The 25,068-nt window shown below is 33.1% G+C and overlaps 3 protein-coding genes across 4 annotated transcripts in view; 2 read left to right on the forward strand and 1 right to left on the reverse strand.

The window, feature by feature from the left end:
* LOC148307286 (beta-1,4-glucuronyltransferase 1-like) overlaps positions 1–25,068 on the reverse strand; it is a 197,457-nt gene that overhangs the window by 10,604 nt on the left and 161,785 nt on the right. The gene's annotated exons all lie outside the window — the stretch shown is intronic.
* On the forward strand, positions 1,677–14,798 carry LOC148307287 (retinol dehydrogenase 14-like). Its single transcript, XM_088263638.1, has 5 exons — positions 1,677–2,033; positions 9,849–10,084; positions 11,068–11,304; positions 13,812–13,884; positions 14,486–14,798. The coding sequence occupies exons 1-5, from the start codon at positions 1,734–1,736 to the stop codon at positions 14,651–14,653; spliced, it is 1,014 nt and encodes a 337-aa protein (XP_088119764.1). The 5' UTR covers positions 1,677–1,733; the 3' UTR covers positions 14,654–14,798.
* The window catches only part of Prip (aquaporin prip), an 88,759-nt gene continuing 86,572 nt past the window's right edge, over positions 22,882–25,068 (forward strand). Inside the window, exon 1 of the mRNA XM_088263624.1 lies at positions 22,882–23,005. The gene's annotated coding sequence lies outside the window, so the exon portion shown is untranslated. The remainder of the gene's footprint in view (positions 23,006–25,068) is intronic.

A 25,068-nucleotide genomic window follows, 5' to 3' on the forward strand; every position in this document is an offset into this window, starting at 1 on the left:
CGATTCCCAGGGGGGGTCAAATAAATATAAGTGATTTTTTTCTCTCTAATATTTATTCAATATTACCTTGGACTGGTACCTGAAGCGGAGGGCTGATCACCTTTCCTTCATGTGTTAACGATCAAGATTACACTGTGTTTGTATAGTGTAGTGCCCTATGCACCATTGGGGTGCGGATAAGGGTTTGAAAGAAATAAATCTCAACCAAAAATAGTAATTCTCCAATATAGATTTTAAAACATCAGACCGCGGGACTTTTTTCAGTGTATCACAATAAGGGACTATCGCAAAATGTACGAGGATGATAAAAACTCACATTTTAGCAAAAATATTTGCTAAAAACATTTTAAAAATAAATGCAACATAGTTCTTGAGAACTTAATATAAAATACGGGTAAAAAATTAACCACCCTACTCTCGGGTTATTTTCAGGCATATGTTTATATATTTTTGGAAGAGATATCTTTTCTTTTATACGCGTAGGTCATACGGGTTAGCGCGGAATGGTGAAGAAAAACCGTGCGGATCACGTAAGTTCGTATGTGTAGGGCGGTTAAGATACATGATAGTTGTCACTACATTCTTTACATGTGTTGCCTTCATTATGAAACTTTGGATTTCTGTTTGATGCAGCATGTGAATTGATAAATACATTTGTAATATCTAGAGTCGATATTGTTACAGTATATACACGGGTCTACCAAAAAATAAAGTGACACGACTGCAATCAGTGTTAAACGCAGCGAGACTGATTTTTTAATATATCTAAATTCAGTCACATCACCCCACTACTTCACAAACTGCACTGGTTGCGCTTTCCCGAAAGGGTAAAGTGAAAACTCTGGGTGTTTATGTATAAATCAATACATAATACGGCTCCAGGGTATGTAAAATAGCTGTGCTTTCCAGACGAATCGGTTGATAAATGTCTCACACTTTAATAAGCTCCAACAACTGCCATGGGTAAATTCATCTCACCAGCCTACTAGCCAGTTTAACTGGTGAGTGTGCCTTTGCCATTGCGAGTCCAATGGTATGGAATGATCTTTGTCCATCGGTTAGAAACTTTCCCCCAATTCAATCAATAATAGACACTCAGGGTTTCTTATTCTTGAGCGTGATGATGATGAAAAGTAATATGTATGCATGAATTAAAATTAATCATTCACTTTGCCTTTATATAATTAGCGATCAAGATAAAATTACCTCAGTCTGATTCAGTGCTCTTTGCATCATTAATAATAATAATTAACGTAGAGCCATTTTCGTAAATTTTTACTAAAAGACACAGACAATGTTCAGAATAAAAAAATATAATATTTTATTTGGAGTATTCATAAGAGCTACTATAATAATCGATATTTGTAATCCCGTTCTTACTCTACCTAAATATCGATAAACGACATCACATCTCTTAATGCCCAATTTGTATTCAAGCAAAAATAGTCACTAAGCTTAATATAAATAAATATTTAAACATCTTTTCTTGTTCCTCTAATGCCAACTTACGTACATAGAACGAGACAAAGTAAAACGCATTTTCACAACAATAAATTTGAAGAGAGATGCAGGCATTGATGTATTGCGCTATCTTACTCACACATGAGAAATGTATTAGAAAATATAGTATTTGAGCTTGCGATCTATTATTTTATATCGCGCGGAAACCCGTTTATTATGATTTCTCACTTGTTCCGCGTCGTTGGTTTCACATTATATCTACATTGTCCGTGATGGAGTCCGACTTAACTCTCGTCTATATTATAGTGCCTATAGTAGTAGTGATTTCAGTGATAATAGCAATACGACTGTACCGCCAGAAGAAATGGGGCTATTGCAAAAACTCGGATCTTTTAAAGGAAAAAACTTTCTTGATAACGGGTGCTAATTCTGGGATCGGTTTTGAGACGGCAAAGGCGCTTGTGGAGATGGGCGCAAGAGTCATATTCGCTTGCAGAAATATCGACAGCGCGAACGAGGCCATCGCTACAATAAGAAAATTGAGAAAGAGGAAAAAACCGTACGGAGAAATGGTATGAACTAAATTTTAATTTGGATGAGCTATATTTTACTTTGAATGAACTAAATATTAATTTGGATGAACTACATATTACTTTGAATGAACTTAATTTTAATATTGTTGACAATAAATACAATTATGTATTTAAAATTGCATTATTTATGACTATACTCACCATCAATCTGGATAATTATAATTTATCGTATATTGGGCCTTTAGGTAGAATAATCGATAAGGTAACATTTAACGTATTTGTTTAATTTTTTTATTAAAACACCGTTTTTGTATTGATCAAAATAAGTTTTTCTCCGAAATAAATATATATTTTTGAAGACAAGAATTATCAAAAAGAAAGGAGTTGAGAAAAATTCAATATGCCTGGGTGTACTGGAAAAAAACGTTAACTCGAAAATATGCAGCAGTATTATAAAGTTTTTAACGTTTTATAAACTGGCAAAATACACTAAGTAGCTTGAAATGTCATATTTATGTGGTTTTAAAAGTGAATTTAACTTCAAATTTAATAGCGGGCATTTTATTCAGGTTAAAAGCTTTAAATAACAGGAATTATTCAAACAGGGATTTTATAGAGTTAATGTTTTATGCCAGTACGGCTGTCCAAACTTAAAACAGTAAGGGACATTTTTTTGTAGTACGTTTTTTTGCATTTTTGGACTAAGTAGACTTTACTTTACTAGACAGCCGAGTATACCCACGATGTATTCTTTAGAAAAAACAAATTTCAATACGTATACTTATGCTAATTTTTTTTTACAATACTACTAATATTGTTCAAAATTACCCATGTTTGATTTGCATGATCAAATATGTTCGTGTTATTATTTGATTTGGCATTAACTTCGTGGTATGACATGATGATTTAAATGAACTATAAAATAAAAATAAAACACTTATATACAAGTCGTTTTCGAGTGATTTAGACCCTTACAAACAAAATACACTGTAATAATAAAAAAATGATATAAACGGAAATAGAGAAGGGAGAAAAAAAATTAAGGAAAATATCAAATAAATTATTCAATTTATAAAAATTAAATGAGACAAATTATGTAATATTTATTCAATATTACCATGGACTGGTACCTGAAGCGGAGGGCTGATCACAATTCCTTCATGTGTAAACGATCAAGATAACACTGCGTTTATATGACACAGTGCCCTATGCACCATTGGGGTGCGGATAAGGGTTTTATTATTATTATTATTAAATGAGACAGAATTATGAGGCGAATATAGCTGGAAAAAGGAGCAGAGGAAGACCGAGAAAAACTTGGCACGATCAGTTATGTCAAATACTTGAAAGCGGTCAGCTTAGAAGTCGAAATAATCGGCGGGTATGTATGAGGAGATGCATGAACGTGGAAGAGGCGAAGAATGTTAGCAAAGAAACAGTGGTGTGAAACTAAAATTAATATTTGCAATTTTTTAAGTGTGTCCAAATCCTTGTTCACAAATCTGGGTTTCTCCACTTAGGGCTAATTATTACATTTTTGACATCTCAACATAGATGAAGAAGAATATGGAAGTCTGGGTATTTACAGGGCTTACGACCCGTCATTGTCTGGTTTAAGTGATCACCTTGTACACGTGTAACATTCGCCATTCTACCCATGATTGATTTAAAAAATTGAGAAGTATGGTTGTCAATCATGGGTAGAATGGTGAATGTTTCACGTGTATAAAGTGATTTCTCAAACACACAAAGTCAGTATGCGACTGGCTGCGCAAGACGCCACACGCACTATCCGTGCACATTTAAAAAAAATATATTGGAATTTGGCAAATACTATTTTTAAATTTTTTGTTATTACTTTTAATAACTCTTTTCATTTCAAAACCATTTATTTATTTCGATGAAAATCTTATTTATTCAATACAAAAACGGTGTTTTAAGCAAAAAATGCAATTACCTTAAATGTTACCTGGGTTTAAAGAAAGTTAAGTTGCGGGCTATTGAATATTCCGCCTTACACCAATATAAAACGGGTCGTAATAATAATAATAATAATAATCTTGCATGATTTATATAGCGCCATTTTTGTAAAAAACTACCTCAAGGGCGCTTATACAGGTAAGGATTATGATATGAAAATGATAATGAGAGAAAATTTAAAAAATATATAAGTGAAAAATGACGTCGGCTGAGTCTGAAGGCAGAAAAGCGGAGCCGCCGTATTGTTGCGCTTTCTTTTCGGTCTTCTTAGGCTGGAGCATGGCCAAAATGTTGGACAGGACGCCTCACTGTGTAATGGTAATGCCGGAGAGCAGCTTGTTAAGGTCCCGTCATTGTGGATATTCAACTGCAGATGGCGGAGGTAATGCTGGTTGTCACTGGAGGCATAGATGGCCATTTCCAACACCTTGGCAGCTAGGTACTCCATGAGGGCGGCAAGGTACGCGGGCGCACAAGCCCCAACTTTCTCAACGTAGTAGATGCGAGCTAGCGTGTTTTGGGGTTTTAAAATTGCCTCTGTACTCCATAAAGTTTAATAATGTTATGTGTTTTTTACTGCAAGGATATTTTTTATGAATTTTTAATAATAAATTGCGCAAACAGAAGTTAGGGTAAGCATAATCTTCATAATCTTCTTCATCTATGTTGAGATGTCAAAAATGTTACTTTATCATTATTATTTACATAGATATAAGAGCAATTCGCCAGATAAAATCGACACACAGTTATGGATCACAGATGCCAATAAGTTTTATATGCATATAAAGATAACGATAAGTTTTATGTGCAGATATGGATTTAAAACGCAGATAAGTTTAATATGAGTACTCATGTACAGTAAAACCACGATATAAATTATTTATTTATATACGGCATTACTGCCTTTTACAAAAGATAACATAGAAATTAGAAATTAATATAGATTACATAGAAAATAATAATAAATGATATGAAATAAAAATAAAAATAATGAAAAAAGAAAAGATAAGTATAATAATAAAATAATAAGACCCTTATCCGTACCCAAATGGTGCATAGGGCACTGCGTCATATAACGCAGTGTTATCTTGATCGTTTTTACACATGAAAGGTGATCAGCCCTCCGCTTCAGGTACCAGTCCAGGGTAATATTGAATAAATATTATAGTGGAAAATCACTTATATTTATTTGAACCCCCCTGGGAATCGAACCCGGGACCTACAGAACGGTAGCCGAGCGTGCTGACCATTACACTACGGAGGCAGACAAGTATAAGTAATAAAAAATGCAAAACTTGGTGAAAAAAAGGTTAAAACAATCGGTACAAATTAGGGAAGCTGATAATCAAAATAAAATTCATACCAAGAGATCCAAAAAGTGCTCTGTAAATTTTAAAGATATTTATTGATGTACTAAAAATATCAACCAATAGCCCGTATTCATTGCCATATCGCTCACTCCTTTCAAGAACGTCATAAATCAAAAATCGTAAATTTTCAGCTGTGCATGTTTTCGAAATCCCCAGAAAATGTACTTTATCCCAGCAAAAGAGGCATATTTTAAACTTTATATTTACCCGCTACAGGGCAGAAAATGTTGTTTTTACATTTTGAGGAAAAGGTATTGTTTAATTATTTTTTTAAATAAACTAAATATTTTTCAAATGGAGAAAAAACCTTCAGGTTTTACCTAAAAAGATCCGTTGCATAGTAAATAGTTCAATAAGTGGCTTGATATTTATTTTGAATACATTGTGTTATATTTTTAAACTTTAAAAACGTTCTCCTTAAAAATCAAGATTTTTGATTTATGACGTTCTTGAAAGGAGTGAGCGATATCTGGATGGACCTATATTTAATGAACTTCGGATATAATGGACAAAAAATCCTGTCAGTAAATATTATACGCATTTTCGCAACAAAGAGTTATTTTATTTATTGTTTCGGCATTCACTTTGTGGAGACAATGATGAAAGAATATTATTTTTTGACATCTCATCAAAGATGAAGAAGAATATGGAAGTCTGGGCATTTACGGGGCTTACGACCGTCATAGGCTGGTTTAAGTGATCACTTTACACACGTGTAACATTCACCAATTCTACCCATTATTGACAACCACACTACTCAAATTCTTGGAAGTTCTATATATATGAACCAATTTAGAAACCTTGTTCATGAATCACTAGAACTTCACTAGAGACATCTATTGGTGAGATGTAAAGAAGCTTTTTATTAAGCAGAAACTCTTATATTAGTATGTGAGATCCTAGATTATAGAAGTATTTGGACACACTCAAAATGTTATGATGAAAGAAATTAAGACATGATGAAATTGTAAATTAAAAAACTTGTTTTTACCACTTGAGTTATATTTAACGACTAGTTTCGGAAGCTACATATTTATTTATTTATTGAACGGCCAATGCCTTTAACATAATACATATGTATAATATCTAATATAAAAATACACTAATAGAGAAACAAAAAGTCTTAAACATAAAATAATAATAAAATAACAAATAGTAAGCACTGGTAAATAGACGTCTCCTTCACACACTATCAGCGAGCAGCGAGAGAGAGTGAAACACAACGTTTAAATTTATCCATTATAACATGGAGAAGAAATGGTGAGAAAGTACAGACTTTAAGGTGGATAACAATATATTAAATAAATCTATACTTTCAAAAGCATTAGCTAACATGTGAAGCCGCGGAATGGGAGAGAACTTGGCATAGTTTGCATTATGTAAAAATACTGCGATTATAGATTTTTGCCTAGTACTTCTTCGACGCACGCTAAGCTTTATTCGATTAATTTGATATGCTTCCATCTTCGGGTCTGAATTTATAATGTTTATATTCAGACTCCGAAGATGGAAGCATCTGTAGATTCTGAAACTCGTCTTTAAAATAAATGTAACTCAAGTGGTAAAAAACAAGTATCTTCATTTACAATATAATAATAATAATAAAACCCTTATCCGCACCCCAATGGTGCATAGGGCACTGCGTCATATAAACGCAGTGTTATCTTGATCGTTTACACATGAAAGAAAGGTGATCAGCCCTCCGCTTCAAGTACCAGTCCAGGGTAATATTGAATTACAGTGAAAATTGAATTACAGTGAAAAAAAACACTCATATTTATTCTTACCCCCCCTGGGAATCAAACCCGGGTCCTCCAGAACGGTAGCCGAGCGTGCTGACCATTACACTACGGAGGCGGACGAATTTACAGTATAGATCATAAAAAAAGTGCAAACAAAACATGATTCTTTTTTCAAAGCAGGATTTGCGCGTCAGTTGATATTGACAACAACAACGTCACTTCACGACAAGTGTCCCGGGACAATTTTTTATTTTATTATTTTGTATTACAATACAAGTTCATATTTTCAACAAAAAAAAATATTTTAGCCTTTTTTTATATAATGGACTCTCGGCTTTAACAGACACCCCTCCACCCAATTAGTTATATCGGGGTTTGACTGTAGTTATAGATTGTAAAATGATAACGGTTTTATGATGCAGAGAATGATGAAGATTCCACATAATCTGATACAGTTTGGATACACTGATGATATTAATATCCTTAAAAATATATTTTTCAATTTAGTTAATGCCAAATCAATAAATAATATGTGTTTAGTATGTTGTAAGATATTGCTTCAAAACAATACTGCACGATGTAAACATATCGTGGGTGTAGTGGTAAAAACCGTTACCTCGTAAATTTTTTACTTAACTCTTACTGGTCCAATATCGAATCTCATTCGAGATCGATTTTTTCCTCTTAGGTCCCGTGTCGGATGTTATTCGTTATTTTTTTCATCATTATTTTTATTTATTTAAAATGCAAGCTTACATTTTTGTCCCACGAATCTATTAAAATAGTATGCGAAGCAGAGTACAAATCATTTTGTTTCCAATTGGAATGTAACTGTCTACCAAAAATTTTTTTTTAACCTGTCCGGGAGCATGGCCGTACATGTACGGCCATACCAAACTTTTCTCAAAGGAGTATGGACATACATGTATGGCCGATACAAAATATGATTGATGACACGATTTATATCAAAACATGTTAAAAACATGATTTATCGATATTTCGATAATTTTGATATAAATCATGTTTGTCCGCCTCCGTAGTGTAATGGTCAGCACGCTCGGCTACCATTCTGGAGGTTCCGGGTTCGATTCCCAAGGGGGATAAAATAAAATAAGTGATTTTTTCACTGTCATATTTATTCAATATTACCCTGGACTGGTACCTGAAGCGGAGGGCTGATCACCTTTCCTTCATGTGTAAATGATCAAGATAACACTGCGTTCATACGACGCAGTGCCCTATGCACCATTGGGGTGCGGATAAGGGTTTTATTATTATTATTATTCAAGAAAACATGTTGCTTATAGCATCGACTATGATATAAAATTATAAAAGTAAAAAAAAATTGCAAAAACAAATTCACTCCTTAGTCTCACAGTCTGGAGAAACTCACACCCGGACAGGTTAATTTTGGGGGACCAGAAAGGGTTAATGGTGCATATTATAAAGTTTTCAGCGTTCTATAAACTGGCAAAATACACCAAGTAGTTTTAAAATGGCATATATATGTGGTTTTTAAAGTAATTTAAAATAGGGAAGTGTTTGTGATTTTATCATTTACAAAAATACTTCAATTTCATACTATTTCTGTGAGCCTGAGTGGCTCATTATTGTGAATAGGTATCAAATTGTGGTAGGGTGGGTTCGAACCTAGAAACTCTGACTCAAGAGTCCACGAGACTAACCACGGGACCACAACCTGACACATTAAACTTCAAGCGGGTATTTTATTTAGGCTAAAAGCTTTAAATAACAGGAATTATTTTTTGACATCTCATCAAAGATGAAGAAGAATATGGAAGTCTGGGCATTTACGGGGCTGACGACCGTCATAGGCTGGTTTAATGATCACTTTACACACGTGTAAGATTCACCAATTCTACCCATTATTGATTGACAACTACACTACTCAAATTCTTGGAAGTTTTATATATATGAACCAATTTAGAAACCTTGTTCTTGAATCAATAGAACTTCACTAGAGACATGTATTGGTGAGATGAAAAGAAGCTTTTTATTGAGCAGAAACTCTTTTATTAGTATTTGAGGTCCGAATCCTGGATTATAATCACACACATAACGCCAGAAAATATCATTTTCATTTTTATTATTTTAAGCTTATAATTTGACCAGATAATTTATTTACAACATTTTGAGTGTGTCCACATTTGTTGGAGATAACAACAAGTTGAAGATAATTTATGTATATGTTAATACGTGACGTCCTAAGAAGACAAAACGCGTCACGTATTGACATACACATAAATAAATGAAGAATTCAATCCAACAAACCTTATATTATTTATTGATTTGGCATTAACTTTGTGGAATGACATGATTAATTTAATGAAAATTAAACACTTGAATAATCCACTTAATTGAGTTTTATTTTTATTTACGACAAGTTTCGAAAACGACAATTGTTTTCATCTTCTGGTACAAATTAAAACTAACGAATAAAAATATATTTAGGTGTATATATATGTAGGTTGATAAATATAGGTGTATATATAGGGTTAAGGAACAAACCTTGTTTTATTTTGGATATATTACCCAACAATTCAATATGTAATTCTACCAACTGTCTGCAGTTAAAATAAACAAGTTGGAGATAATCCAGATTTGTGAACAAGTATTTGGACACACTCAAAATGTTGTAACAGGGATTTTCCAGTTGACATTTTTTGCCAGTAGACCCACGAAATACTGTTCAATATTTTTTATCTCAATTTGAAAATGGCACTGATTTCTTTTTCCGTCAGATCGCAATGCACGTGGACTTATCTTCCCTGGAGTCAATCAGGACTTTTGTTGAAATTGTAAAAGAAGGATTCAACAAAATTGATGTATTGATAAACAACGCCGGCGTGGCAGTTCCTACTGTTGAGGGTCAGAAGACCAAGGATGGCTTTGAGATCAACTTCGGAGTCAACTACTTGGCTCCATTTCTGTTGACTAACTTGTTGATTGACAGACTGGAAGCAGCTGCCCCAAGCAGGTATATATCCTATTTATTCAATTTATTCAAATAAATATAAGTGATTTTTCCACTGTAATATTTATTCAATATTACCCTGGACTGGTACCTGAAGCGGAGGGTTGATCACCTTTCCTTCATGCCTAAACGATAAAGATAAAACTGCGTTCATATGACGCAGTGCCTTATGCACCATTGGGACGCGGATAAGGGTTTTACTATACTCAAACCTGTAGATGGAAGCATTTGTAGCTTCCGAAACTAGTCGTAACAATATAATACTCAATTAAAAAACTAGTTTTTTTACAACATTTTGAGTGTGTCCAAATACTTGTTCACAAACTCTGGATTGGTGAATGTTACACGTGTGTAAAGTGATCACTTAAACCAGCCTACGACGGTCGTCAGCCCCGTAAATGCCCAGACTTCCCTATTCTTCTTCATCTTTGATGAGGTGTCAAAAAAATATTGTAATTTGTTTTTATGTGTGTTGTAAAATAAAAATATATAAATACACAAATATTTCAACATTATTATTTTGTAGACCTAAGCGGCCTGTTGTCATGCTTATATTACAAGTTTAATGATGTTAGTCACATAGATACTCATTCTTCATCTTTGATGAGATGTCAAAAAATTATTTAAAAAACAAGTGTTTAATTTCACATTCAATCTTGTCTTACCATAAAATGAATGCCGAAACAATAAATCAGTTTTTAGTTTTTTTTTTGGCTTTTTGGCTATATCACTGCGACCATATTAGGTCTATTTTGACTTCCCTCTGTATTACAGCTCACTGCCAAGACCTACATGAGTCATGTAACTCACGACCTGTCTTGGTGGTAGGAGCTTCACCTTCTCGGAGTCCAGTAGAGGTCCTCCAAGGATGTGACTTCGTTTGTGAGCGAGTGCATCACAATTGTAGAGAATGTGGATTGGCGTTTCGTTATCCTCCATACAAAATCTGCAGTTGTTAGTTTGTGAATTGTTATTTTTGATTGCAGGGTCGTGATAGTGTCCTCGAAGCTGTATAAAGATGGGAAGATAGATCTGGAAGACTTGAACCTGGTGAAGAAGACGGAGGAACTGCAGAATGACCGGAAGCTTCGTGATGATCCCGCCTACGCCAACTCAAAGCTAATGACAGTTTACTTCGGAAAAGCTCTAGCCGAGAAGACAAGGGATAAAGGAATTGACGTGTTTATTCTTTGCCCTGGATTCACATATTCAAACCTCTTCAGGTATATTTTATTTTATTTATTTAAGGTTCACAAACGATGAAAAACATATTACAATAAACGAAATACAGTGCAATAAAAATAGTTTTGATGTTTTTCATCAATTAGATGGGAACACAACAAGCTTACAGAAACGATAAAGGTGCAGGTTAAACACATATCGCTCACTCCTTTCAAGAACGTCATAAATCAAAAAACTTGATTTTTCAGGAAAACGTTTTTAAAGTTTAAAAATATAATACAATGTATTAAAAATAAATATCAAGCCACTTATTGAACTTTTTACTGTGCAACAGATCTTTTTAGGTAAAACCTGAAGAGTTTTTCTCCATTTGAAAAATATTTAATATATTAAAAAAAATATATTAAACAATACCTTTTCTTCAAAATGCAAAAACAACACTTTCTGCCCTGTAGCGGGTAAATATTAAGCTAAAAATATGCCGCTTTTGCTGGTATATAGTACATTTTCTGGGCAATCCGAAAACATACACAACTGAATATTGACGATTTTTTATTTATGACGTTCTTGAAAGGAGTGAGCGATATATAAAGAATAGTAATTTGGTTGTAAAAAAAAGGGTAGTAACAATTAAAAATAATGAAGTAAGAAAAATAAAAATAAAAATTAGAAGTAAAATTTAAAAGTGAAATTAATATTTGTATAAGTGTGTATAAGTGTATAATTTAATATTTTCTTGAATGTTTTCCACAGATAATTTGTGGTACATTTTATAATATCTTTATAAAATTAATAGACTTTGTTTTCACCACTTTTTTCATCACTTAAAGAACAATGTTTCAAAATTGGTTCATATATATAGAACTTCCAAGAATTTGAGTAGTGTGGTTGTCAATAATAGAATTGGTGAATGTTACACGTGTATAAAGTGATCACTTAAACCAGCCCATGACGGTCGTCAGCCCCGTAAATGCCCAGACATCCATATTCTTCTTCATCTTTGATGAGATGTCAAAAAATAATATAAAAATGTAAATACTCATTTGTTCAAATTCTCAAATCTGAAGTACAATATTTTGGGTGTGTCCAAATCTTTGCTCAATAATCTGGGCTTGTCCGCTAGGACTTGGGACTTATTGGCATCTCAACACAGATGAAAGAGAATATGGATGTATGAGTATTCACCATTTCACCAATGTAAGTCTGGGTATTTCTTAAAGATCTTACACTTTGTGGTAGTATCTGATTTATTTAAATATCACTTGGTAATTACCACTACTTCTTAAAATCTATTATATTACGTGTTTCGATGCATTCCAGACTATTTTCACACTAACGATTCAGAATATATCAAAACATGTCGCTCACTCCTTTCAACAATGTCATATTTCAAAAATCGTCAATTTTCAGTTGTGCATGTTTTTGGAATGCCCATAAAATGTACTATATCCCAGCAAAAGTGGCATTTTTTAACTTAATATTGGCAGAAAGTGTTGTATTTGCATTTTGAAGAAAAGGTATTGTTTCATTATTAAATATATATTAAATATTTTTCAAATGGAGAAAAAACCTTCAGGTTTTACCTAAAAAGATCTGTTGCACAATAAAAAGTTCAGTAAGTGGCTTGATATTTATTTTTAATATGTTGTGTTATATTTTTATACTTTAAAATACATTCTCCTGAAAAATCAAGTTTTTTGATTTATGACGTTCTCGAAAGGAGTGAGCGACATATTTTGATATATTCTATATTATATAGTGAGCAATGTGTCGAAATAGATTTTTTTTTAAAAGTGGTATTTACCGAGTGATATTTAAATTGACTTCTATCATTGTTTTGTTAAAAATGAACAATTTAGCATTATAATATCGCAGTGAAGCACGCTTTAGGTCATGAGTGGCCAACCTTTTCAGCAGCCGGGCTAAATTTAAGAAATGAGATTTCCTACCAGGCCGTAAAACAAAATTTCTTTGATTATCCAAAGCAAACATGAAATATACTGTTTTTTAAAAGACTAGATTAAAAAATTATAATCGAACATTTTTATTGAATTAGGAACAGGCTTATTTTTGAAAAATCAGTTTTCTTTTCTGGACACGAATGAATTTAAACGACACTCTCCAAACATTCCTTAACCATTTCACAATCCGAATATTGGTTCAAATTTTTTGCTAGTATCATGGCTATTGCGTAACTAGCTTTTACAAAGTATTTTGACTCTTGAATCACTCTAGTCAGTCCGTTAAAGTAGCGTCAATGTGTGTTTAAAAGTGTATCGCATAATGTTGTGATTGTGAAAAAGAATATACCATAGATGAAATTGTCGCGATAATGAGATACCTTCATATATGGATAGCATACGATCTACGTACGATGGAATGTTCTCTTGGTGGTTTTATGAACAATTTAAAAAAATGTGTGATATGCTCCGCGGGCCACAAGAAGACACCCCGGCGGGCCGCGAGTTGGCCGCCCTTGCTTTAGGTAGTATTTTACAAGATGGCGGTATATAAATTATCCAACATCATTATTATTTTTTCATTTCAGACACAACTTACGGTGGTACCATTTTGCTTTCCTAGCCCCAATCTTCTTTTTTGTGATGAGGACCCCAAAGCAGGTAATAATAATTTAATTTCATTAATTGATTCGGCAGTCACTTAGTGGTAAAATCTATCCATTTTTGATTAATGTATAATTAATGTTATACTGTGTTTGAAAATGATGCGGAATGCACGAAACACGTGTCACGGTAGATTTTAAGAAAAAGTGGTATATATCAAGTAATACATTAATTTCAAATAATAATTTTATTTGCAATCTATCAAGTACTTCTGATCTTTGTCAATAATTATTTTACATATTGGAAGACGACTGAAAACATGATTTTTTATCACAACATTTTGAGTGTGTCCAAATACTTATTCACAAATCTTCGTTTTCTCCACTTATTTTTTTTTGAAATTGACATATCAACCAACATAACATAACATGATCGATACTTCTGAAATTATCCAGAGCATTGGTCTGTACGCATCTATTCGGAAGCATCTCTAGCTTCCGAAACGAGTCATTACAATAGAATACTGAAGTGGTAAAAAACAAGTATTTTATTTATTATTTAACCAGGGTTTCTCCACTTCATCATAGATGAAGAAGAATATGGAAGGACGGTTTTTGTCAGATATTAATATGTGTATTTTTTATAAAAAAAATTTCAGGGTGCCCAAACGAGTGTGTACTGCGCTACAGAACCTTCAATAAGAGGTAAATCTGGAACATTCTACGCGGACTGTAAAGAAACCGATATTCTGATAAAATACAATAGCGAAATGCAAGAGAAGTTATGGACAGCCACAGAGAATATCATCAATTCACAATTGGCATAATATTATACCCACTTAAGTTTAAAATTAAAAGAAAATTTGAACAAAAATGTGCGTGAGATTGATTCATATATCGCTCACTCCTTTCAAGAACGTCATAAATCAAAATACTTGATTTTTCAGGAGAACATTTTTAAAGTTTAAAAATATAATACAATGTATTAAAAATAAATATCAAGCCACTTATTGAACTTTTTACTGTGCAACAGATCTTTTTAGGTAAAATGTGAAGGTTTATTCTCCATCTGAAAAATATTTAATATATTTAAAAAAATAATTAAAGAATACCTTTTCTTCAAAATGCAAAAACAACACTTTCTGCCCTGTAGCGGGTAAATATTAAGTTAAAAATATGCCACTTTTGCTGGGATATAGTATATTTTCTGTGCATTCCGAAAACATGCATAATTGAAAATATACGATTTTTGATTTATGACGTTCTTGAAAGGAGTGAGCGATATTACATTCAATACAAAACAAAATTAAAAAATATTAACCGTTATAGTGCCGATGATTGCGATCGCGCTTGTGTGTATACAAGTTAGTGCATCGAGCACGATAGCGCTCGCGAAACCAGTTACTGTTTGGCACACGGTGAGGAAGGTCGCTTGCACGCATCCTTATTTTTTTACTTTCTACGTATTACATAAGGTCAAAATTATTATATTATTTCTTAATACAATGCAAAAAGATCCAGAAAAAAATTAACCCACAATGTCGGAATTCGAAACTAGTAAAAGTGATCATTTTGTAATATGTGAGCGATACGGCTACTGTAACTGTCACGAAAAAGAGAGGAGATTACGAATCTTTAAAAAATTAATCATCAATGGTACACATGTATAATCAGTTTATGGGTGTAGTAGATGGGAGTGACAAAATGCTATACACCTATTTGGATGAACGAAAAACCTTCAAAATTTGGAAAAAGGTTGTGTTGAATGTATTCGTTCACAATATATATTTCCATAATTTTCTTTTCATTTTATTATCCATATACAAGCTTTTTTTTTAAGAAAACACCGAAAGAATTTTTAAAATTAAGTTGTTTTTGGAAGAGATATATTTTTTTCGAGATAAGGGTATTTTTATTTACTGTTTCGGGATTAACTTTGTGGTAAGACATGTTACAATGATTAAGGAAACACTCGTTTTTATATTATTTTTGACATCTCATCAAAGATGAAGAAGAATATGGAAGTCTGGGCATTTACGGGGCTGACGACCGTCATAGGCTGGTTTAAGTGATCACTTTACACACGTGTAACATTCACCAATTCTACCCATTATTGACAACCACACTATTCAAATTCTTGGAAGTTCTGTATATATGAACCAATTTAGAAACCTTGTTCTTGAATCAATAGAACTTCACTAGAGACATCTATTGGTGAGATGTAAAGAAGCTTTTTATCAAGCAGAAACTCTTATATTAGTATGTGAGATCCGAATCCTGGATTATAATCACACACATGAGAAACGCCAGAAAATACCATTTTCATTTTTATTATTTAAGCTTATAATTTAACCAGACAATTTATTTACAACACTTTGAGTGTGTCCAAATACTTGTTCACAAAATCTGGATTATCTCCAATTACAGGAGTTATTTTCATATTATTTTTGACATCTCATCAAAGATGAAGAAGAATATGGAAGTCTGGGCATTTACGGGGCTGACGACCGTCATAGGCTGGTTTAAGTGATCACTTTACACACGTGTAACATGTTTTTTTTGCATTCTTCTCAATTTTGGTACAATTGACGACAATATTCCAACGTGTGGTATAGAAACTATATAAAGCTTGTGTGACTTAAGGTTGACAGATACAGCAGAGGTCAATATTGGTGAAGAGGAGCCGCTGCCTGTACTTTTATTTTCAGAAGCATGCACACTCTTTTAAAAATTCAAAGCTTTCTACTACGCACATTCAATAACTGATGCCAAAATAATATTTGCCAAGCCCAAAATATACTTTGATTTATGGAAATAAAAACAGTCAAAAACAAATGTCCATCAAAAATTATTTAGAATGCAAGAAACTTTAATATTTTTTGTTTCTGTTAAATAAATACATTTACTTGCATCTAAAATTTGTATGCTGCCTAGAATTTTAACCTAACCATTGTTATGTAGATTGGGAGGACAGTATTTTTACTCGATAGTATCTTCCTGTGTATTGACTTCTTAATCCCGCATTCATGGTTTATTTTAATAGGTCCCTTTAGAAACTATAGATAGAGGTTTCACTGCATATATTTAAAAAAAAAAACAATGACACTAAAACAGTTTAAATGGAATATTATTACAACAAAAAAATATTCAGTGACATCTTATGTTGAGTATCAAAGTATATAAATGTCTATTAATTCAAAATTTTGCTAAGAAATTGTATAAAAAACTACTTTTTGGAGAATAATCCAATCACACTGGTGTACCAAGGTGATTAGTTGATGTGCCGCGGAATAAGTCACTTACCGATAAATGACCAAGAAGAATTCATGGAGCTAAAAACTGATCGAACATTAAAACTGAAATTTTCCGAAACAGAACTAGCACATTTTTGGCTGCATATAAAAAATGAACTTCCACTTCTTTCAAAGCGTGCTATTACAATTCTTTTACCATTTGCCACGACTTATTGAGAATTGAGATTTTCGACTCTAACTGCTTAAAAAAAAAAGAGAACGCCTGTGGACGATCAACGGAGAGATGAGAGCAGCCTTATCAACAATTGTTCAGCATTTTGATCGCCTGTGTTCAGTTTAGCAGGCTTAGATTTTGCATTAAACATAATATGTAATATATATTTAGGCATTGTATTAATTTTAATCTACATTAAATAAACTTTGTTTTTATCTTTGGTGTACCTCTAAAATTTATTGATTTGGTAGGTGTACCTTGAACAGAAAAAGTTTGCGGAACACTGATATAAAATCATAAAATTAATGGCTGTTCAAAAAGCTTTTTCTATCGATCAATAGATGGCAGTCAGTAATACAAATTTTGAATTTTTTTTTTTTTTTAAGCATTGTTATTATGATTAGATTTGTGAATGTTTTTTATTTATCTATTATTATTAAGAAATATTTTTATGTAATTTGACATGACTGTAATTTATTTAAATATTTATTGATTTTTAGTTTAATAAAATAAACAGAAAAAAAACATTTGGTTTAATTTATTTATTTTTATTGTATCTTTGTGTATCCCAGAAATATTCCGTTCTCCCACCCCTTCCCTTTATAACTTCCCTTACTCTCATCATATTTTTTCCCCAAATATTATAACCCACATTGGAGTAGGGACTAAATCCCCTAGTCCGATTTCCCTTTTCAACTCCATAATTGAATCAAAATGGAAAGACTGGTCTTTATTCTTCGCAGACGGATCCAAATTGGAAATATCTGGCTATTCAGGAGCTTCTTTTTACAGTCACGATGATGGTTACTGTGCCCAATTCAAACTACCTCAACCTTCGTCAGTTTTTACTGCGGAATGCTTGGCGTTTAGAGAAACTCTTTCCTACATTATGACCAAAAAGTTTGAAAGGTGCCTCATTTTATCCGACTCTCTAAGCTCTCTTCAAAAAATTAGCAGCAATCCCTTCAAACAAGCCCAATCCCATTTAATATTCCAAATCCGTGAGAAATTATATTTACTCAAAGAAAAAAACGTTCATGTTTCTCTCGCTTGGATTCCAAGCCACCATGGCATTCCGGGAAATGAAAAAGCGGACTCTCTAGCTAAGGAAGCCGTTTTAAATGGAAGTACGAATTTCTCTAACTACCCATCTGATGACCTTTTGACAATTCCAAATGTTGATATGTCTTCCAGCTGGTCCCTCAAATGGAACACCTCCAAAATTTCAAAGGGAAAATATTACTCTCTCATTCAGCCTACTGTCCCGTCCCGTCTTTGGTTTAGGAAAATTTCGATGAACAAGAAAGATACATCCACCATTTGTCGAATGAGGATGGGTCATTGCTGTACGAGAGAGCACCTTGCGAGGATTGGTGACTTTGACTCCCCCATTTGCGAGTGTCGTTTCGAAGAGGAAGACCTTAACCATATATTCTTTGTTTGCCTAATAAATTACCAAATGCCAAAAAATTTTAAAACTCTGGCCCTGCTTATTCCCCTCCCTACAGATATCCATCTCATCCTGGCGAGCAGGAACCCTATTATGTACAGACTTTTAGTTGCTTTTTTTCAATAAAATGGAATAAATTTATAGTTTAATAATAAGTCTATCATATTTTATAATTAAGAACAATATTAAATTAACTTGACATTGGCAAATGCAATATATTTCATGTGCAACGCCATTCTATATTTAAAAAAAAAATGTATCTTTGTTCCAAACCTTGACATGAAGAGTGCAAGCCTCTATGGTTCATATGGCATATACGTTATATATATATCGTAGTCATACAGGAGAAAATGACCAAGTGCATTTTTTACAAAAACGTGATCAATGACTATTTGATATATTACTAGCTTAATATTGCCCGAAAAAAAAACACAAGCTATTTTAAACTTGGAGGTATAATATATTGACTTGTTAAAAATGACTAACTGCATTGATGTTTATTTTGTTGCCAAGCAAAAGTGACTTAAATGGCCCTCCTGAACATTTTACGTTTTTTCAGTTGGTCACTTTCTCCTGTACAACACAATGAAAAAATCAAAAGTCAGAAGAAAATAATAAGTATACTAAAAAAAAAAATAAGTACTTATACATTAAAAAAATAAAAATAAGTAGGTACCTATACTAAAAATAAACAGAAGATTAATCAAACAACAAGGAAGTATTCTTGCATATACAAAAATATATATAGATAAATATAAAACTAACCATCACGTCGCTTTCCGCAGGGATAGGTAGAGAGAATAGAACGCCACGGCAATTTGACTTTGCAAACAATCTTCGCTTCTTCCACATTCGTGCATCTCATTATTATCACCCGCCGAATACTCCCTCTCCTGACCTTACTACGACTGATTATTTGAAGTACTTGATCATGCCAAGTTTTCCTCGGTCTTCCGCTGCTCCAATTTCCAACTACATTTACCTCATATTTTTTTAACTGTTATTTCTTCACTCAATTATTCCCCATGTCCAAATCATCTCAACACATTTTTCTTCATTTTATCCACAATGCTATATTCTTCACAAATTCTCAACAGAGTACAGCACCGTCAGCCAAAATTTTAAATAACATACGCAACGAATCCAACCACAGTGCATATATCGCTCACTCCTTTCAACAACGGCATATATCAAAAATCGTTAATTATTTTCAGTTTTGCATGTTTTCGAAATGCCCAGAAAATGTACTATATCCCAGCAAAAGCGGCATATTTTCAACTTAATATTTACTCGCTACAGGGCAGAAAGTGTTGTTTTTGCATTTTGAAGAAAAGGTAATGTTTATTTTTTTTAGATAATTAATATTTTTCAAATGGAGAAAAAACATTCAGGTTTTACCTAAAAAGATCTGTTGCACAGTAAAAAGTTCAATAAGTGGCTTGATATAATATTTATTTTTAATACATTTTATTATTTTTTAAACATTAAAAACGATCTCCTGAAAAGCAAGTTTTTTTATACATGACGTTGTTGAATGGAGTGAGCGATATGTATTTCGTAAGTAACGCAAAAAACAAGATTTTTTTCCCGAGTATGGTTTCAAAATTCCACTGTATCAAGTGCAAATTTCTGGAAATTTCGCACGACAAACCAAACGGAATTTTACTATTGATAATGTTCGCATTAAAAAGTTGAATTCTTCAAAGACGCAAATTATATCGCCTAACCGCAAGCAAACCTTGGAGACATATTAATACTAAAAAATTCACAATTTGTGTCTCACAAACACTTCCGGACCTTAAGACCCATTATACGATAAATTGCATTGTGATTATCTTTAAACCCATGTAACATTTGACGTTTTGGAATTTTTTCTTATAACCCCGTTTTTTTATTGAACAAAAATATTTTCTTTCGAAGTAATATACGGTTTTGAATAGAAAATAGTAAGGAGTCAAAAAAAAATTAAAAATATTTTTTCACTATATATTCTGTCCGTAGTGTAATGGTCAGCACGCTCCGCTACCGTTCTGGAGGTCCCGGGTTCGTTTCCCAAGGGGGGTAAAATAAATATAAGTATTTTTTTCACTGTAATATTTATTCAATATTACCATGGACTGGTTACCTGAAGCGGAGGGCTGATCACCTTTCCTTCTTGTGTAAAACGATCATGATAACACTGCGTTTATAAGACACAGTGCCCTATGCACCATTGGGGTGCGGATAAGGGTTTTAATAATTTAATAATAATATATTCTAAAAAACAAAAAAACAAAACAGTTTTTCTTTACAAAAAAAGGCGGAATGACCTTTGGCTGTCAGATCTCAGAATTTCAAATTTTGCGAATTAGGGTTTGAGAAACTTGTTTGAAAAGAATTTATTTATTTACGGCAAATTTTACAAATATTTAACATAGAAGATAGTATCATACATAGAAATATAGTTACAACATTTTGAGTGTGTCCTAATACTTGTTCACAAATCTGGATTATCTCCAATTACAGGAGTTATTTTTCATATTATTTTTGGACATTTCATCAAAGATGAAGAAGAATATGCTAGTCTGGGCTTTTTCGGGGCTGACGACCGTCGTAGGCTGGTTTAAGTGATCACTTTACACACGTGTAACATTCACCAATTCTACCCATTATTGACAACCACAACTACTTGAATTCTTGGATATTTTATATATTTGAACCAATTTTGAAACATTGTTCTTGAATCACTAGAGACATCTATTGGTGATTAGTGCAACATAATCTTATTTACACACTCTAACATTCACCAATTCTACCCATTATTGACAACCACAACTACTTGAATTCTTGGATGTTTTATATAAATGAACCAATTTTGAAGCATCGTTCTTGAATCACTAGAACTTCACTAGAGACATCTATTGGTGAGATGAAAAAAGTGAACACTTAAACCAGCCTATGACGGTCGTCAGCGCCTTAAATGCCCAGACTTCCATATACTTCTTCATCTTTGATGAGATGTCTAAAAAAAATAGAAATATCGTGATACATAGTAAATATATAGTATATAACGTAGATTTTATGAGCTTGTAAAACGTAAACATTCAATGATGGCATCAACAAAAGAAACAAAAATTGTAATGTCAATAAGAATGCTGAAGGTAGAATTGGCAGTACACAATGGAGTCCTGGCACCAGCCCTTATGTGTGAAAATGAAGCTTGGAGTTGGCAAAGGAAGGATTCAAGTAGACTGAATGCAGTTGAAATGCGATCTTTAGAGATCATAGATTTTTTCGTTGACATTCTCTGCTTCTATTATCAACTTCGTTCGCCTTATAAATTTGTTTTACTGCTCTTTCTTCAGTCATTCATTCCACATGCCCATGTATCATTTTGCCGCACATGTGTGTGAGAGATCGCATGTCGACTGCATTCAGTCTACTTTCATTCTTTTTTTGCCAATTCCATGCTTCACTTCCATACATTAGGGTTGGAACCAGAAATACGTTATGTACTGCCAGTTTAGCTTTCGCTGATGGGTTTTTAATTGCTATAACTAATTTCAGTGTACCATTCACTCTGTTACCAGCATTCACTCTCTTTTCTTCATCGTTATAAATCTTAAGAGGAGAACTTGTCAAATACTCGAATGTGGTCAGGTCAGGAGGAATCGAAATAATTGGCGGGTATGTGTGAGGAAATGCATGAATGCGGAAGAGGCGAAGAATGTTTGCAAGGACAGAGAGGTATGGCGTTCGATTATCTCTGCCTACTCCTGCAGAGAAGCGGCTTGATGATTAGTTAGTTATACTGAACAGGGTTGAAAATTAGTCATAAATCTTTCCATACCTAGAAAACATGCTTCCATAATGTAGGAAATCATCCAAAATTTCCACATTTTCTAATATTACACACCCAGATCTATACATTTTATCACTTTAAAAAGCGAAAAACAGAGAAATAGCATGGTAGCTAGTTGGTTTTTAGTTCAAATTTAAATCGTCCAAGAGACAATGGCGCTAATTCTGACAGTCGGGTTAAAAAAATATTAATTCGAATGAAATTCAAATTTGAAAATGGATTCGAATTTCGGGTCGAGTGGGCTGGACCCGCCCCCCCTCGGCTATAAAATGCCGCGAATAATTTGCGCCCGTTTCAGTCCACTCCGGTTCTCGTCGCGCGCGCAACGTCGGGTCGGTCGTGTCTAACGATACTTTATTGAAAAAATAAATAAATAAAAACAGTTTGCGTGTCTTTACATCATCGGTGAGACGATAAAAGGTTTGTTTATATTCATACTTAATAATAATAATAAAACACACCAAAAAAAAATTTAAATACATACCTTCATATTCATTTTGTAATTTGTATTTTTTTTCATAAAAATTATATTTCGTTTTTTTTAAACTCACCACTACACCCCCTCACTGCTGTGGTAGGCAGAGAGAATAGAAGGCCACACCAATCTGTCTTTACACACAATCTTCGCCTCTTTCACGTTCATACATCTTCTCATACATACACGATATTTTAAAATGACTATAGCTTCCTTCATTTTATAATTTGTAATTTTTTTCTTACATAAAAATATTTTGAAGGTATTTTGTTTTTTTTTTTATTAAAAATAAACTAACTGATTATCAGGCTGCTTCGCAGCAGGGGTAAGCAGAGAGAAGAGAACGCCGCACCAACCTGTCTTTGAACACAATCTTCGCCTTTTCTACATTCATATATCTTCTCATATATACACGATATTAAAAGATATATAAATACTTAAGCTTCATTCGTTTTTTAATTAAAAAAAAAAAAAAAAAACTAAAAATAAACTTAGAAAGAGAGATAGGCAGAGATAATAGAACGCCTCACCATCCTGTCTTTGCATTCATTCCTCGCCTCTTTCACATTCATGCATCTCCTCATATATACACGCCGATTATAATACCGACTCCTGACCTGACCACTTTCGTTTAGTGTTTGAAATACTTAATCACGTCAAGTTTTCCTCTGCTTCTATTACCAACCACATTCGCCTCGTAAATTTGTTTAACTATCCTTTCTTCACTCATACGTTCCAAATGCCCAAACCATCTCAACACACCTTTTTTAATTTGATGGATAATGCTTATCTCAGCCTTGCATTCTTTCTTTATATCACCATGCAATAAAAATTATTAAAAAAAATCCTGTCCGTATGGTAATGGTAAGCGCATTCAGCTACAGTGCTGGAGGCCCTGGGTTCGATTCCCAGGAGGATCAAAATAAATATTAATGACTTTATTGCAACATTAATTTTTATATAACTCACTTGATATTTTTACTATTTTATTTATTAAATATTACCCTGGAATGGTACCTGAAACGCAGGACTACTCACCTTGCTTTCATTTCAATTTGCAATTTTTTTTAATTGATATTGCGTCAATTTAATGCAGTGCCCTATGCACCGTTGGGTGCTGATAAAGGACAGTAGTGGCAAAAATATTTTATCAAAATAATCCGATGGTATCTTTTAAAAGTCTTTTTTTTACATTGAAAAATATTTAGTTGCTTTTTATAAAAATTTTAATTGAGCGATATATGTATTTTTAAAATCAAGAAAGGTGTGTTAGGTGGTTTGGGCATAATTAATGCAGAAATTAGGCGATTGTAGTCGGAAATAGAAGCAGAGCAGGACCGAGGAAAACTTGGCATGATCAAGTATTCCAAGCACTTGGGCGTGGTCACGTCAGGAGTCAGAATAATCGGGCATGTATAAGGAGATGCGTGAATGTGAAAGAGGCGAATATTGTTTGCAATGACAAGATAGGTTTAGCGTAATTTTCTCTCTGCCTACCCTTGCGGTGTAGCGGCGTAATGATTTTTTTTTCATTATATAATATTTATACATTTTTAAATGTTGAATTTAAAATAATTTTCAATATGTGTATGATTAGATTCCTACGCTTTTATATTTTTATTGAATTTAATATTGAAATTGGGTTATGGACAGAATGAGTGTGCCCATTCTCCACTTTCAGTATTCTATATTATTTTAAAACATTGATAATTTATGTTTAGTTATATTAACGAGTTTATATGAAGTTAATTTATTTTTAATTAAAGTTTTACTCAGTAAATACCACTGTTTCTTAAAATCTACTGTGACACGTGTTTCGACGCATTCCGCAACATTTTCAAACACCGTATGATTTCAAACACCATGATGCGGAATGCATCGAAATACTTGTCACACTAACTAACTAACTAACTAACCATCACGGCGCTTCCCCGCAGGGGTAGGCAGAGAGAATAGAGCGCCACACCACTCTGTCCTTGCAAACATTCTTCGCCTCTTCTACGTTCAT

This window comes from Brachycentrus maculatus, unplaced genomic scaffold (assembly GCF_059751285.1).
Source record: "Brachycentrus maculatus isolate JH-2025_06_01 unplaced genomic scaffold, ASM5975128v1 h1tg000202l, whole genome shotgun sequence".
Classification (NCBI taxonomy): Eukaryota; Metazoa; Arthropoda; class Insecta; order Trichoptera; family Brachycentridae; genus Brachycentrus; species Brachycentrus maculatus.